This window comes from Diplodia seriata (genome assembly GCF_021436955.1).
Source record: "Diplodia seriata strain FDS-637 chromosome Unknown scaffold_3, whole genome shotgun sequence".
NCBI lineage: Eukaryota > Fungi > Ascomycota > Dothideomycetes > Botryosphaeriales > Botryosphaeriaceae > Diplodia > Diplodia seriata.
In genome coordinates, this window is record NW_027117310.1 from 249,072 (window position 1) to 265,981 (window position 16,910).

The 16,910-nt window shown below is 58.5% G+C and overlaps 4 protein-coding genes across 4 annotated transcripts; all 4 read right to left on the reverse strand.

The window, feature by feature from the left end:
* Positions 1–132: 132 nt before the first annotated feature.
* Positions 133–1,356, reverse strand: SLS55_002822 (uncharacterized protein; the record flags this gene model as incomplete). Its single annotated transcript, XM_066774302.1, has 2 exons — positions 133–1,299; positions 1,348–1,356. The coding sequence occupies 2 exons, from the start codon at positions 1,354–1,356 to the stop codon at positions 133–135; spliced, it is 1,176 nt and encodes a 391-aa protein (XP_066634421.1).
* A 4,621-nt stretch (positions 1,357–5,977) lies between these two features.
* SLS55_002823 (uncharacterized protein) lies at positions 5,978–8,662 on the reverse strand (the record flags this gene model as incomplete). Its single annotated transcript, XM_066774303.1, has 4 exons — positions 5,978–7,259; positions 7,312–8,365; positions 8,414–8,500; positions 8,548–8,662. The coding sequence occupies 4 exons, from the start codon at positions 8,660–8,662 to the stop codon at positions 5,978–5,980; spliced, it is 2,538 nt and encodes an 845-aa protein (XP_066634422.1).
* Positions 8,663–9,918: 1,256 nt separating this feature from the next.
* Positions 9,919–11,291, reverse strand: SLS55_002824 (uncharacterized protein; the record flags this gene model as incomplete). The annotated part of the gene is made up of 4 exons (XM_066774304.1): positions 9,919–10,041; positions 10,149–10,410; positions 10,525–10,799; positions 11,124–11,291. 4 exons carry the CDS (start codon positions 11,289–11,291, stop codon positions 9,919–9,921), a joined length of 828 nt encoding a protein of 275 aa, XP_066634423.1.
* A 1,846-nt stretch (positions 11,292–13,137) lies between these two features.
* Positions 13,138–15,977, reverse strand: SLS55_002825 (uncharacterized protein; the record flags this gene model as incomplete). Its single annotated transcript, XM_066774305.1, has 2 exons — positions 13,138–15,801; positions 15,972–15,977. The coding sequence occupies 2 exons, from the start codon at positions 15,975–15,977 to the stop codon at positions 13,138–13,140; spliced, it is 2,670 nt and encodes an 889-aa protein (XP_066634424.1).
* Positions 15,978–16,910: the final 933 nt, after the last annotated feature.

Below are 16,910 nucleotides of genomic sequence, written 5' to 3' on the forward strand. Positions count from 1 at the left end.
GCCGGTATTTGTGTCCCACAATCAAGCAACGAGCCCTGCGCATGTATTCGCCCGTGCGCGCCGTGGCCTCGTGGAACCGCTTTCTCATCCCGACCATGACCAGTATGAACTGCCTCCGTTCTTCGCCGACGCTCAATATGGCATCATACAAGCGGTATCGCTCTCCATGTACGGCCTTGTCTGCCTGATGGGCACCTCAAAGCGGCTTGCAATCCTCTTCAAGGCGTCCTTCATTGCTCTATTCTCCTCCGCTGCGCTGCTCTCGTACAGCAGGTTGCTGTCGTCCTCGTCTTCTCCCGGCTCAGTATTCTCCGTCCGGTTGGCCAAGCTCGCTGCACAATCGTCGAAAACGATACTGGCTCCCTTCAGCAGGCTTGATCGCCCTTTGCCTCGACGCACACCTCTGTCGAGCTTGCTCTTGTCGGCATCTTGTTCAGCATTCATGTCCAAGTCGGGCCGCTTCATGCCATCGACGCAACCGAAGGAAGTCCACGACGAATCCGAATCGGAGCTGTCGTCGTTGCTGTAGAATCGACGATGAAGTCCGTTCAACACTGAGCGGTAGCTCGGAGGAGTGGTAGGAGCAGGAAGAGCGCGCTGCGAAGAGTCGGAAAGGCGGAGGGCGCGGCGACGGCTTGATGCTGACCAGCGGCGGTCGTGGGGAACCAACTGCTCCTCATCACGGGGATCAGTTGTCTGGGAAATGGATCGAGATCGAAAACCAGAATCCTGGACTGACGGAGTCCTGAGCCAGGTCATGAGGTCCGAGGGTGATCTCGCGAGCTTCTTTCCCAAGGATGACGAGAAGGATGGACTTTTCATACGCTGGAGTGGCTCGTCTTCGGACCTCATGCGAGGCTCTGGGGAGTCAAAAGCCGGCCAGTCGGGCGAAGACAACTGATCTGCATTGGCGGCGGGAATGTCAAGAGTTGAGTGGGCTGCGAGGTCATAGATGGCCTGGGCGTGCAGCGAGTCTTCGACCCAAGCCTCCACGTCTTGCAGGCGCATGGTTGAAGGCTTGAGTGTGGCGCCGAGGTAGGCCTGGGCGCCTTGTAGGGCGGCAGATGTCGGCCTGGGTGGTCTCTGAGGGTTACTGCGCCTCTTCAGCGCGGCTACGCCAGCTGCCGAGTGACGTGGGCTCGAACCAGCAGAACTTCCAGGCGGAAGTGCGTCCTGGGCGTCGTAGCGCCTGTCATGGGATTGGAAGATGAGGCCGAAGGTGGCTTCGACGGAGGTTTCGGGGTGAGCAAGAGCTGAGCGAACAGGTTGGGCTGGGGCCGCGTCCGGACTGCTGGGGAGCTGGGGGGAGCGAGGGGAGCTCGGTGGCGGTGAGACGCTGAAGCGGACGGCGGGCATGATGGGCAATTAGGCAGCGACTTCTAGAATGTATCGTGAGTAGGCGGCCAATAGGGTCTCATGACAGTAGGGTTCGGCCGATGTGTAGGCACCGGAGGGTGAGGATGGATGGAGTTGAGGAAGGAGCAGCCACTGCGACAGTGGATGCGGTGCCAGCACGTGAAGACCAGCTGCTCACGCGACGCGTCTCCGCGAAATGGGAAAGTTGCACAAGCACAAGCTGCGCGTGAGGAAAGAGCGAGGGACCCTGAGGAACACCAGTCCACCAACTGCGACCTGTTCGCACTTGCAGTCTGCCGCTAGCCCCGTCGGGATCCCCTCATCGGCTCCTTCTCCATCTGACCAAAGCTCTGCTCTGGCAACATGAATTCCGCGCGGCGCCTTGCCGCACGCCTCTATGACGCCACCGGCGACCAGAATGTACACTTGTGCAACACATGTCTAAAAACAGACTCCACTTGCGTACTTCAGCCATGGATCTCAGGGAAGAACGGGGAGAAATCATTCGCTTCTTCGTCGCGAGCTCTACGCCATTCTAAGGATTCAGGGCTCTCAGTGATCAACCAGCAAAGTCGTAAACCACAGCAAGAGAAACTCGAAAGCAATGTCCGGTATAACTTGGAGTGCCAAGCGGACAACCTGGAGGACTTGAAGGTCTCGAAGAGGAGTCCCTCGGGTACCTGATATCACCAAGGCATCAACGATCATCTTTTCTTCAGCAAGTCATAACATCGTAACGATCCCTACGTACAAAGCTGGAGCGGCACCCGCACCGCCACCGACGAAAAAGCCGAAAGCGTCACCGCGACATCCAACCGATACGACCTCTCCACCAAGCACGACCGAAACGTCGGCACCAGCGCCTTGCCCGCCGGATACTCGACCGGGATCTGCAGCCGCAGCAAATAATACACCCCGCCCGCATACCTACTCGACGGCGCCACCATCACCACCTCCTCCTCCTCCTCGGGCCTCCTCCCCCCTTCAAGCAACCCCTCCTGCGCCCACCCGGGCTCGCACCGCCGCCACCGCGCGCCCGACACGCGCAACGAAGGCAACGGCACCGCTTCCGAGTACGACCGCCGTTGCTGCTGCTCACCACCACCACCGTCGCCGAGTTTCGCATACTCCGGACCCTCCATCACGCCCGCGCGGAAAACCGTCGTCGCCCGCAGCGACCTCTTGACGTCTTCCAACCGCGGTGGCGGCGACGACGCAGAAGAAGAAGCAGCCGGATCGAACCTCAGCAGCAACGTCACCGACGCCGGGGAAGAAGAGGAGGACGAGGAACACGTCGCATCACGCACCAAGCCGCCCCTGAGCGCGCCGGGTTGCTGCGGGACCTGTACGACCAAACACCCTGCTTTGCCGCGGGAGAGGAGGCCTCCCGCGCCGCCGCCGCTGCCGATGGTTTTTTCGTGGCGGAGGCGGTATTGGGTTTCTTCTTCTTCTTCTTCTGGCGACGACGACGACGAGTACGACGGCGGCGCGTGCAAGAAGATCGGCGGGGACTCGGGGAAGGAGGGGACGACGCAGACGCCGCGCGAGGCGTTCGCGACGACGCGGCGGCGGCGGTTGTCGCGTTGCTTGCTGTAGACCAGCTTCGCCTCGATGGTGTAGGATACCTGGGCCATGACGGGCGTCGGGTCGTCCAGGGCGGCTCCGGTGGGGGTTTGCCAGCGGTGGCGGCCGCCCATGGTGGGCGGGGGGAGGAGGTGGCCGTGGTCGGAGGAGGAGGAGGAGGTGTGCTGGTTGGGGCAAGAGCAGGTGCTGGGGAGGAGGCGGTGCGGGATGGTGAAGGTGAAGGGGAAGGAGTAGGGGTGGGCGGCGGCCTGGAGGACCGTGCCGCGCGGCGACTTTGAGAAGGGCTGGCGGAGGCGGAGGAAGCGTTTCTCGGTGCACGTCACGCCTGGTGCGATCGGGGCGGCGCCGAAGTTGTCGAAGCGGGTTTGGGTGCTGCCTGTTGAGCTGTCAGTGTGTTGCGTCGAGAGTGTTGGATATGTCTTTGCTGCTTACCGATGAAGGATATGTCCAAGTCTTCTACATGGATGTCGCTGGAAGCAGTGATTGATACTTCTCCCACTATCTCATCGTTGGTGGAATAGAGCCCTGGGATCAAGCCACTGCTTGTGCTTTTCGGATTGATCGAAATGTTCAACATGTTTGTGGAAGTGTTGAGAAATCTGGACATGATAGCCATCCGGGGCAGATGCTGGGCCAGAGGACGAAAGACACCTGCAGGAAGAACAATGTCTCCACCAACTGAGGAATCCCACAGAGTATTTATTGCGGCACTTCGTCCGGAGGACATGACATGGCATGGGATCCGCCAAGGCCGGCACCTTCGTAGATCCCGCTTCCGCTTAACGTTAGGGGAAACTCGCTTGGGTAGCGGATTTCCGCAAGCCTTAATCCGTCTATACTTAACGTACAGGACATGAGACTGCGCACCGTGACAGGATTCGATTTCCAATGCCACACCGCTATCTCGCGCCCGGCTCTTGCGTGACAGCGCCTCCCTCCACGTGCTGACGTTTCTTTCTCAGCCGTACGGGTTGCGTTTCTGGGTTCGGTCTAGTTGGCTAACGCCTTCGCCTCCGCCTCCGCCCTACGAGTGACAAGTCAGGCCCGCAGGCACCGCACTGACATGGCGAAACGTGTGGAGCGCTTGCGCCGGGGAAAGTGGAGTGCGTTTGTCAGCTAAGCGTATGGAATGCGAGTGACTCATTCGTGCTGGACTAGAATTGACGCGGCTTTGCTGTTGTTTCGGACACTGGAGCTCCACTCAATCCTGGCCTCGGCGGTCTGCATGGCTAGGGCGGGTCTCTTGCATGAACGGACGCTACCCGACGCCTTTTGCGCTTCTAGGGTCGAAGAGGTGGTTCCTTTGGTTAGTCGAGATTCTGTAAGTACTCATTGATCCCATGAGTCACATGGACGGGAGTCATCGACTTTTTTCCCCTCCTTCTCAGATCAGGTCCCATATTCTGTCCGACTTTGTCTCTTCAGTACTATCCTCGGGTCGCCTTCCACAGGACACTTACATGTTTCCTGAGCACAGATCCGCTATCGGCACACATCCAGCCAACGCGGAAGGAACAAACACACATCGATCCTCACATCGGCGAGTCAATGATGATGATTATGTTGGCTACCTTTTCAACGTCTGTCCAATGTCAATTCACCCCAAAGGTTGCCGACTTGGTCCTCTGGATGTCTCTGGACGTCGTGCCGACTTTTGTTCGCTCCTACACCTATGCAAAGATTTCCAAAAGGGAACTTGCAAAAAAGAACTCGTACATGACAATCTTGTCCACATCCTTCCGCACTGCAAGTCCTTCCATAGGAAAGAACCGCGTCTAGCCGTTAACTGTCAGTTTGGGCATCGTGCTCCTAACGTACGACGTCAAATTATTCACCATCGGAAGTTTCTTGCGCAGCGCAGAGTTCAAGCAGACAAGATGGTAGAACGTTAGGCAGTTAGGCGCGATCAACTGTACCCAGAGCAGATGTCGGATTCTAGGAGGAGGAGGAGGAATGCTAAACTCAATCGCGCTCTCAGGCGCAACCGCGAGTGCAATCGCGAGCGCAACACGAGGCCGCCGGCTGCAATGTCAGTCGGCGCGCCGCCAGCTTACCCGCCAGTTAGGCCTACGGATGCGCCCGAAGTTAAGTCATGGCAAGCATTTGCGCGTGGTTTTGAGAAAAAGTGAGATTTCTCCGAACTCCGAGCGTCCGCAGAGTGGGCGAGTGTTGCTCTGTCTCTAATGGTCTGGTAGTCCTCGATCAACAAACCCAGTCAACATTAGCCGCAACTGCACCGAATGTGGTTTTCTCTTTCGACGAAGATGAAGACTGAGAACGCCGACGTGCCGGCCCAGGGCAGCGCTGCCGTAGCACCGCCGAAGGTAAGCTATTACTCTTGTTTTTATTCTGTCCTACATATGTAGGTAGTGGAATCCAACATCTTGACGCGATTGTCTACATTCAAGACTCACATCTGCGTCCGGATAATAGATTCAGCTACCCACGTAAGTTTGGTGACGTGGGAGTGCATCTTGAGCTAATCGCTGACCATACGTATGGAAAAAGAACAGGCGCGGCAAAATGTTTCGCTTTCCAACAACGCTGGGCAACGTCGAAGTGGACGAGCCAGGGCGAATAGATCGAAGGCCATCGGCTTGGGGAACACCATATTGGGTGGAGTGGGCGCGAAGAGTGGCTACTCCACAGTACCTCCTCCGAGGGGTTCGGGATGTTCGGACAATTCGACGGCGAAGAAAGGAGCAAGAGCTGCCACAACAGGGCCTCCTTCTATAACTCATATGATGTCGTCGAAAGGTTTCAAGCACTACACTCACTACGTTAGTAATGTAAGCGCGGGTTCTGTGGCCAGCCCAACCTTTCGCTCGAAGACACCACCGATCGCCAGGACGATTTGCCTCACTTCAAAGCTTCCACCCATCACAACACTGCGCGCGCGCGCATCGCAGCAAAAAAACGTGGCATTCGTAATCTCAAACACGCTCAAAAAAAGCCGCCGCCCGTCTCCTCCCCGCCAGCCATCAGCGCACTCACTCACTCACCCAGATACAACCGCACAACAGAGATGACCGCCTCGCTACAACCCCCCAACCACCTCCCCCTCAGGCCAAAAATCCACGGCCATCGGCATCCTCGGCTTCAACGGCGCCCTCCTCGTCCTCCTCCCGTCACTCCCACCCGCCGCCGAGCCATTCCCGGCGCCGAACCCCTGATACTCGCTCAAACTCGGCGGCAAGTCCTGCACGCGCGTCCCCCAAGCGCTCTCATTACGGCCCAACACAAGGACCAACTCCTTCCCCTCCGCAAAAAAGCCATGATCGATCCAATTCTTCTCCCACGGCCTTCCATCCACCGTCGCGCTCTGGATGTAAATCGCCTCATAACTCGGATCGAAATTGACGCACCTCACCGTCGCCGTCCGATTCGTCAGCGGGTGCGTGACGTTCACCTCCTCAAAGAACGGGGGCGAGATGAGGTAGACGTCCTGGCCGGGATTCGGGAACAGGCCCATCATGGCGAAAGCCACGAAGGCGCCCATGGTGCCGCTGTCGTCGTTGCCGGGGAGGCCGGCGACGGACGTCCCGAAGGAAGCCGGGATGTAAGCGTGCGCGCGGCGCGCCGACAGGGCGGGGCGGCCGGCGTAGTGGTACTGGAAGACGGTGAGGAAGCTGGGCTCGTTGCCGATGTACGTGATGTTGGCGTCGTGCAGGTGATCCAGCCGGCGCACGAACGCCGCGGGTCCGCCGAGGGCCGTCATCAGTGCCGCTTGGTCGTGCGGCACGTAGAAGCCGTATTCCCAGATGCTCGACTCGAACGTCTCGCCCGCCGTGTTTTGCAGGCTGCAGATGCTGTCGGGGAACGGGTCGATGTTGCTGCAGCGCAGCGGGTCCTGGGAACCCCATGTGCCGTTTAGATGGCGCGGCTGGAAGAAGCCGACGAAGCCGGTGTCGGTGCCGTTGAGGAAGGAGGTCTGGTTGGCGCGGAACAGGTTCTGCCAGTTGGCGCTGCGGGCCGTGTACTTGTCGGCGTCGGCGGCGCGGTTGCCCATGGCGGCGGCCAGCTCGGCGATGGTGAAGTCGTTGTACGAGTACTCGAGCGTGCGCGAGATGCTGCGCGTCATGGTGCCGAAGCCCTTGTAGTCGAAGTCCTCGACCGGGATGTAGCCCAGCGCCTTCCAGCTGTCCAGCCCGCCGCGCCCCTGGCAGCACCAGTCGTACGGCTCGACCTCTGCGTCCTTGACCACGGCCGCGTACCCGTCGTCCCAGTCGATGCCGTCGCGCAGGCCCTTGAGGTACGTGTCGGCGAGCACCACGTCCGCGTTCGATCCGCCCTGCGTGTAGCCCTTGTTCAGGCTCATCCTACACCATGTCAGCTCGAACATGCCCGGTCCTGCCAGCGGGCTGCACTCACCGGCAATCAGGAAGCCAGCCGAGGTGTCGATACGTGTCGATCAGCGAGCGCACCATGCGCGTGACCTGCTCGGGATCCACGATGGTCAGGAACGGCAGCTGCGAGCGGAACAGGTCCCAGATGCAGTAGAACGAGTCGAAATACGGCTCCTCGCTCTGCCACAGCGGGTTCTCGCCCGTGTAGTCCTGCGGGTTGACGAAGGTCCGGTAGATGCCGCTGTAGAAGTTGACGAGCAGGTCGCGGTCGACGCCCGCGGTCGACACCTGGATCGGGCTGAGCTTCTGCCTCCACTCCTCGACGGCCGCGCTGCGCGTGCCCTCGAAGTCGTAGTCCGGGATCTCCGCCTCGGCGTTGCCGCACGCCTGCTGCTCGCTGATCAGGCTGACGCCCACGCGCGCCAGCACCGCGCTCTCGCCGGGATCGTCGAAGCGGACGAAGCCGCCGCCGGGCAGCGGGTAGCCGTTGATGGAGCGCGAGATGGTCAGGTTCTTGACGTCCGCGCTGGCCCGGCTGTTCGCGAAGATGCCGTCGTCGCGGAGGTTGGCGCCCTGGAAGTCGGCGCAGAAGTACGCGACGTAGTTGCCCTGGCCGAAGCTGGGCAGGAACCGCGCGTTCCCCGTCATCCGGCCCGTGTCGCCGTCCACCGTGATGGTCCCGTTGTCCTGGCGGGAGTCGGAGAGATCGGTCAAGTCCAAGAGAATCAGCGGGCTTGGAGCGCCGCCATCTGCACCAGACGAAGGGAACGTGAACCGGAACAGGTTGGTGTGTGCCGCAGCGGTCATGTCGACTTGGATGCCGCTGCTCAGTGTCAGGGAAAAGTATCCGGGACTGGCTTGCACCGAGTCGTTTCTGTACTGGGTCGCTCTGGCCTTTTTCGGGAACACACAGTTGTCGACATCATCGCCCCGGCAGTTGGTGTACGGGAAGAGAGCAAATAATCCAAGCGACGGGCTCCCTCCAGTCCCGGAATCGTGCATCTGGCTAAAGCCCGTGATGTTGGCTCCGTCGGTGGTGAAACCGCCCTGGTTACTCTCCGAATCCGTGTCGGCGACTGCTTTGGCCTTTGACGTTGCTCAGCACTAGACCAGAACGGAGGGCGCACCAACGACAGGAGCTTCTTCTCTGCAGACGTCCGCCGGAGGAAGACCTACCATGCCATAGGGACGAGTAGCACCCGCAAACACGTTTCCTGGGCATCGTCAATGGGGGTCCGCTGCTTAGTGTTTGGAAACATACCTCCATTGCTGCTTCCAATCAACTGATCCACATACTGTAGGGCATCGTACTGGGCGCGCACGGGAACCGCGCTGAGACAGGCCAACGAAAGAGCGAAGACGTGTTGGAGGCCCATGGTAGCGACAGCGAACGAGAGGACGACGCTTCTCAGAGCGACGGATCCACGAGCAACTTAAGAGGAGCGAGCGAGCCAAAAGGCATAGCCAGGTGCCGGGAAAGATGGTCAGTTTATAAGTCACCCGCATAGAGCACGGACGGCGCATGGCATGGGGCCCGGTGCATCACGCCCAGGCGGCTCAACGTATACCATGTAGGGGAAACCAGTCTACGCCAGACGGAGTCAAACCCTGCACGCTGTCAGTCTTCATCTCCGACCGTTCCCGCATTGAGCTTCTCATTCAATCGGAGAACGGCGGGGGAGGGGAAGGGTCGAGGTGCAATTTCGCGTGGGCCTGCAAGCCGCATGGGTGTACCCCTCCCCTCCCCTCCCTCGCGCCATGCTTTGCTTTAGCGTTGCCGCATGCCACCCCAGACGCTCGACACAGCATGGAGCCACTGCCGCCCACGCCACACGCCCCGCCCGAAAGCTTATCTGGAAATGGCCCGGCCCCATCAGCAGCCATGACCCCATGACTTGCCGTTATCAATATTCCGCGCAGCGATTCTCGTTGGGCCAGGTCGCTGCGGCCTTGTCGATCTTCCACTGCCTCTCGCATGATCCCCCCGGACGCTGCACGCCAAGCCGGAATCTGTCGAGGCCCGCTTGCTTCCGTTGGAAACATTGTTTACCCTCGTCTTTTTCCCGGGGCGAAACCTTGTTGATCGAACTTTCAATCTTCCGGACCCTTGCCGGACATGAACGTTCCATGTGTTGAAACGACGTTGCGTGATGGTCGAGCGAAGAACCTAGTTCAGCGTAGCCAGTTACACAGACCTGCTCGTGCTTACCGCTGTTTCCCTGCCGCTCACGGCTTCGTTCAAGGCGGCGTACGAGCTAGATAGTCATGTCTCTGAAGATTAAAATAAATCAAAGGGGCGCACGAATCTATCAAGCAATGGCCATGTTCCTGCTCAGTTATACATTACCTTGCCGGTGGGATCTGCAATCGATCATCGTAGTTTCTTTAAAGTCTTTTGCGAGTACCTCTTGCGTAACAGGACGATGGGCCTCTTCAGAGGAGAAACATTCTGCAGTTTTCCAAGGTATGAGCAGCGCGTCGTACAAACAAGCCATTCGACACCAGCTTTCTCGGCATGCGAGGCATGTCGATTCGGGTCACAGCCGCTTCGATAGACAGCTAGCCTCACGTCTCCTGTTACGCCACAAGTCCCGCAATCCCACGACTTCTCCGCATACCCGCATGCACATCATCACTCCACGCTCTTGGTCAGCAACCAGGCGAGCTCCGCCGCGCGTTCCTCGCCCACAAGCTCCACCAAGCGTTCCGGCTTGAGGAAGTCATGATCCGCGTACTCAAAGCCGGGGACGACCGTCTGCGCAAAAGTCAGTCAGTCAGTCAGCCAGCCCCCCAAAACCGATCCGACGGCCCATCTTTCGTCTCGACTGAACAAACAACAACAACAACAACAACAGAACTTACCTCACTGATCAGGCACCCATCTTTGCTGCTGCTGCCGCTGGTGGCCTCGCCTTCGACCCCGCCATCATCATCGGGCAGCAAGAAGCTCGCCTTGTACTTGCCGCCCTCGACGACCCACTGCAGCCGCTCGCCCGCCGCGACGTCCTGGCCCACGACGTACGTCTCGACGCGCGCCTCGCCCCTGGGCCGGATGCCGTTGACGACCTCGTCCGCGTGGATGATGACGTACCTCGCCCTGCCCTTGTGCAGCGTGTGCACCGTCCTATTTCCCTCCCCGCGATCGTCAGCAAAAAATCGCGATAGAAGAAGAAGAAGACGAAGACGAAGAAGAAGAAGAACGAGAACGAGAACAGCCCACACCCACACACACACTCACCTCCCTTTATTCCGATGGAACCGGCCCAAGCCGCGGCCCTGGGTCAGCAGGTAATAGATGCTGGTGCTCGCGCTGCGCGTCAGCGTCGTCCACTGCTGCTGCTGCTGCTGCTTCCCTCCTTCTCCTCCGCCATCACCCGCCGCCTCCTCCTCCATCGCCGTCGTCTCCGCGAAGCAGGCCTTGGTCGACACCCGCGTCATGCCGCTGTCGTACGACGGGTGGAACGGGTTCACCACGCGCCGGCTGTCGCGGTCCGTTTCGACGAAGTAGCCGCCCTGTTTGGATGGGGATGCCCCCACATGTGAGCGGATGTGTAACGGTTTTTTTTTTTTCCTTTTTCCAAACCCCCCTTTGGAGGTTTGTATAATAAATGGAAGAAAGAAATGAGAATGAGAAAGTATGTGAATGTATGTATGCACGCAACCTAGCCATTTCCCTTGTTCTTCACCCTCTCTTTCACCATTGCTACGTAGTTTCACACACAACCCGCCCACACCATGGCCGAGGGAAAGAAAAAAAAAGCGCAACAAAGCACCGAACACTGCAAAAGACACAATCGCGAGAGAGCGAGTAGGAAAAAAGACAACGAAACAACGTACCTCGCCATGCTTAATCATCTTCAGCGCAGCGATGACGGCGCGAGAACCGGCGGGCTCCTGGGGCACGACCGCGCCGGGCTCGGGGGTGCCGCCGGCCTTGATCGCCTCGCCGGGCAGGGCGAAGGCGGGGCGGATGGGGTGCGATAGTGCGGGGTCGACGACGGACATGGTGGTGTTGTCTGGCAAAAAAGATGTTGAGGATCAGGGTGCGATTGGATCGTGGGCGCCTGCTAGTGATGTTTCTTTTTTTTTCTCCCTCGCTGCTTTTGGTTTTGTTTTTTCGCGCGGCCGACAATCGCAAGGCTTGAGGATCGTTGTTGGTGAAGGACAGACAGACAGACAGTTGGGAAGTTGGGGTCGAGGGAAATAAGCAGAAGACGGCAGCCTCCCCTGTAGGTTACACGTGAGGCGGGGAAAAAGTGGTAGGGTTCTGTACAAGAAAATGGAGGAAGATGACGTGAGATAAGATAGCAAGGTACCTACATACGTATCTGGCGCACTCGCTAATTTCGCCGAAAACGAAGCACCTCCATCGTCAACAGCTAGAGGAAAGCAGCCTTGGGTCCATCGCGCCTGCGTCATGGTGGTGCAATTGTTCTGCTTCGGTGGTAGTTACGCAGCCACGTAATCACGGTAGTCGCTACACCCCCTCCTCACTTGCTTCTGATCCAAGCGCCGAGTTTACAGAATGCAGCAAAGGCCTCATCATGACATTTCTGGATCGAGTCTTCAACCCCAAGTCCACATGAGCCCTCCTCAGATCCGTCAACCTTGCGGCAACAACAATTTTCCAAGCTGTCATGCGTAATCCAGCGAATCAGTGCCCATGCATCATGCCTCGTGCCCGGGAGGAAAGAGAGAAGGAAAAAACGTGTTTGAACACATTACCATTGCTTCATCTTAAGAGTTTTGCCCCCCCACCACCACCACCGAAACAGTCAGATCATTCGGAGAGAAAAAACGTATGAGGCACTTAACGCACGACCTATGCTCCAATCTTCTCTGACACACACTCTCTCTCTATCAAACACCCGCTAATGTTTCCCATGATCCTGTAAAACCATCCCTCATCATGCCTGAAACAACTGAATCCTTCGCCCGCTTTGTCGAAACCATTGGAAAATGTGCGTGAGGAGATGAAAATCGAAATAAAGACCGCATAAAATGGGGGAGGAACGAGTGGAAGAAGAGAAAAACCAGACTTATTTCACAGCTTCGGCCGACTTCGGCTTCCCCTAATACCATTTTTAGCACCACATGAAAAGCGAAAAGAGCAGGGCAGACTGGAAAAAAAGGAGGAAGAAAAAAAAAAAAAAAGCACAGGCTATCGTACAGATTGAGCAACACGCTTCACCAACCAGAGTGCGTTTGGGATGCAAAGACCAAGAAGTCTGTCCCCATTTGGCCACAAGATAAAACCCTCCTGGCGAAATGGTGGCGAGAATCTCGGATCGAGAAGTCGGATTCGAGCGGGGATAAAGCAGCCGAGGAACGACGGGGAATGCTGCGAGCGATATAGCAACTGAAGAGACGAAAGCAGTAGCAACAAGAAACCAAGGTCGCCTGGCTCCTCTCATCTCCCAGCTCTGCGGCCATGAGCCATGATCCCGATCGCTATGCATTGCACAAAAGACCATCAACAAAAACCAATTTCTCGCTGACTTGATCCACTTCCCAGAACGCCAGCCCGTCACCGTACCATCACTGCTGACGCTGCTGGTGAACGGTCAATGCTCATGCTTCTCCTACCACATATCATTGCGACCATCGTCTTCGTCGTACTGCGGTCCATAGTACGCTGTTTGCTGTGGCTGCTGCGCTCCAGGTTGGCCAAGGTAACTGGACCCGCTCGAAACACTGTATCCGTGGCCGTTCGTTCTATTGTACTGTGTGTGTTGTGATGCGTGTGAGGAGTCGTTGGGATACTGCTTTTCTCCATGTTGATATGTCGTACCTTCAGACCCGCCTTCATTGGCCTCCACTCGTGCTTGTTGCTGTTCACTACGTTACTAACCTATCCTCGCTCAACCTCAACACTTTTACTCACATCCTGGTACATCTGGTATTGTTTGAACTCCTCTGGCTGTTGTTGCTGCTGCTGCCGGCGCTGTTCTTCCTCCCTCTTCTTTTGCTCCTGGGCTAGCCGTTGTTGCTGTTTCTGAGCCGCCGACTGGCCGATTTGAATGTGCGGATGCATCTGCTGAACCTTGGCGAGATATGAGTACATGAAGTTGCTGAGTAATACCTGGGAATAAAGCTCTCGGCGAGGATTGGCGAGCTTGATATGCGCCATGCGATAAATGGCACGTTCCTCGAGGATGGAAAACCGGGTCCAATTGTAGTCGACGTCCGGGCGGAGCACGCGCTGCGGGGGGTCGGGAGATAGCCCACGCGCTGAAATTGCCTTCTTGCTGCTTCCGTGAGGCTCCTTTTCACCCTTCTTCGTCTTGCCTCCAAAGATTGAGGAGAACAGGCCCTCCTTCTCCTTCTTTTCGCTCGAGGTTTTCCGGCTGCTCGTCTTCTGGCGCTCTTCCTCAAGCTTGACGCTGCTGCGGTCGAGGACAAGGCTTTCTCGTCCACGTCCGTCGTCGATCGAAGTCTGCAATACATCCAAACGCGTGCTGTCCTTCTTCTCGTGCTTGTCATGCTTGTCGTGCTTGTCGTGTGACTTGTCAGCGGATTTGGTGAGCTTTGACTTGGTCTTCTTATGCTCCTTCTCCTCCTTGTCCTTCTTTTCGTGCTCTTCCTGTTCTTCCTTCTCCTTGTTCTTACGCGAGAACCACCCCCAGCTGGTCTTTCTGCCGCCGGATTCCTCGTCGTCGTCGTCGTCGGCTTTCCTGGACTTTTTGTCGCCCTTGTCCGATTTCGTTTCATCTGCGAATGTGGGAATGATTGCAAGTGAGTCGGATCTTGTCGCGCTAGTGTGGCCAGGGATAGCTGTGGGGTGTGAGGCCATTTCATCAAGGGACTGACTTGGAATTTTGTTGGCTTGAGCTTTCTCTGCTTTCTCCCGCAAGCTCTGTCGTCCTGGAGGAAGGCCTCTGACTGGCTGTGGGGGCATTTTGACGGGCGCATGATTCTGTGATGCCGTGTGGTCAACTTTCACCTTTGAGGACTTGCGTTCCGGGTGTTGTGCTGGTATCGGAGGTGGAACGTCGGAGGGCGCAGGAGGAGTCTCGACGATCTGGGGAACCGGAGCTGCTGTGGAAGAAACGACAGGTGAGTCGATAGGAACATTATAACCGGGAAGGAGTGCAGTCGTACGGCCGTTTGACGCAATGCGGGAGTGGTAAGTTCTTCGCTGGTCTTGTTGCGGAGGCGATGTCTGACGGTGTTGCTCGGGCGGGCTAGAGGGCCTGTCTTCAGCTGATCGGGGCCGTGAAGGCTCAGCCTGCGGTGCATCGGGGTCTTGAGCTTGGGAGCGTAGCCGCGTGGGGCGCGAGAAGTTCTCTGGCTGATCAGCTTTCGAAGGCATTGGCTCCGTCTGAACTCTCTGAATTCCCCTTTTCGGTGGTTCTGGCTCCTGGGCGACAGGTGATGAGACAGGGGACTCGTCGGTGTCAGTGTCGCCGTGTTTCCCCATCCTCCGGCTGAAAGGAACCCGTTCGCCTTTGCGTATACTGCCGCGTCTGTAATTCGTCCGCGTGGACCGCTTCAGGATGCCAGCAGGCTTGACAGGAAGTATGGGAACGTCGTCTTCTCCGGCGCTCTCGACGCCGGCAACGCCGGAATCCATGGAGTCGCGCAAGCTCATGCGCCGTATTAATTGTGCTGGATCATCCTCTTCCACGGCCTCAAGTTGGTGCAGAGTCGGCATGTGAGCGTGGTCGCTAGCCTGTGATCTCTTTCTTTCCAAGCGCTCAGCACCATCTCGGTAACCGTGCGGTCCGTCGACCTGCTTAGACAACATCGATTTCTTCCTCCGCAGTCCTCCACCCGAGCCTTCCGGGCTCAGCCCGTCTGCTGAGAGCATAGAATCCGAATCCCCTGATCTCCGTCGGTGTTTTTGGACCTTCTCCTCGATAAACGTCTTGAACTCTTTGGGGGCCAATTCCGGGTGTACTCGAGCCGGAACCCAGAACATGCGCGAGGGATCGTCTTCGTCGTCCTCGTGGGTGGGCGAGGCAGGCGGCATTGGCGCCCTTTCGCTGAACGAGGGCAGGTCGGGATCGGAGCCATGCACGTCCATGGACATGCGCCTGATTGCTTGTAGGTTGCTCAGCTCCTGGGCCACGGCGGCCGGGCTGGACTGCGAGTCGATGTCTTGGAACTCGAATGCCTGGCTGGCGGTGTCGGAGCTCTGGCGGTTGAGGCGTGGCGGGGAGACGGAGGAGCGGTCGAAGGAGTCGCTGCGGTCGCTGCGGGGCGAGAGCATCTGCGGAGAGCTCGGCTGGCCATTTGCGTGGTGCTTGTTCTCGTTGGAGGAGGCGCGCTCGAGCGGGTTGGGCGAGGAGGGAAAGGAGGGACTCAGGTCGAACGTCTCGCTGGTGGGCGAGCTGATGAAGCTCAAGGGCCGGGATTCGCTCCGGTGGTATTCATTCTCGCCGTACATGTCTCCAATGGCTTCGGTGATGTGGTGGCTGTCGTCGCTGATGGAGATTTGCGGAGCATGGCCTCGGCGAGCTTCGTACAAGCGCTCGAGTTCCAGCGCTCTCTTGGAGCCGGGTCTCGGGGACGTCTGAGCAGCGTGGTGTGGAGCGGTTAGCATACGTTCGCGAGGACAGGGAGCGGCGAGAGGAGGGTGTGGCGGCCCAGCGCGGTCGCCGTCGGGGCTGAGGCGTGGTGCTGCTGCTGTGTAATCTGGGTCCTGCATTGGGAGCGCGGGCAACGGGCAGCGGGAGGACCAACCTGCATAGCTGCTCGAGGAATGCAGATCCTCGTCGCAACGAGCCTCGGCGACAACAGGTTCACAGGGGGCGGCGGTGGGATGCGCGGGCGATGTTCATGGATCGAGCGGGCGACAGGAGCTCAGGCTGCTGGGCATGTCCGGCGCGGTGCAGGAGGAGCAGCTTGGGGCGTGGCTCTGCTCGGGCTGCTGCGAACAACAGGCGGCGGTGCTTACAACAAGTCCTTAGATCGGGCGGTTCGGGGGTGACAGCTCAGGCCCGATGTCCAGTCGCCGCTAGTGACTACATCGCTTATTCTGTTATGCCCGACAGCACGGAGACTGCACGGGAACGGCCTCACAGGACGCAGCCTTGCGCCCCCTCCGGCGCCTCGCCATCCACGTCCACCGCGCAGTGTGGCTGCGAGACAGCCGCTAGCGCTTAATCCGCAGAGCTGTGAGATGCGTTATTGGATCAGCGCCCCCACAGCGCGCGCTCCCCGCACAACCCTGAGCTGAGAGAGCGGCCGCGTGCAATTTGCTGCCTGATGGCCTTGCGCAGCGCAAAACACGCCTCGAGGCGCAGCCTGCGGTGTTTGGCTCGCGGGCCCGATCCGCCGCGCTCCAACCTTATCACCACGGCTCCCTGGCGCGCTGTCAGGCGCCCTGCTCGAGCCGATCCAGACAACATCCCAAACGACCACGCGCCTCCCGACTGACGATGCGTGCCCGGCCTCCGCCTCCCAACGGGCTGGCGTCAAGCCCCCTTCCGCACTGGCTTCGTTCTGGAATAGCCCGATTGTTCCGCGTGCAGCCGCCGCGTTGCTGGGCGCACCGGCCGCCGCACGTCATTGGAAGCTCGCTCGCGTATGCGGAATATCACCTCGACGGCTGAAATACTGAAATTACTTGTGTACCGCCATCTACGCGTGCTCCCTGCCATGTACCTGTCCTTCCACCGC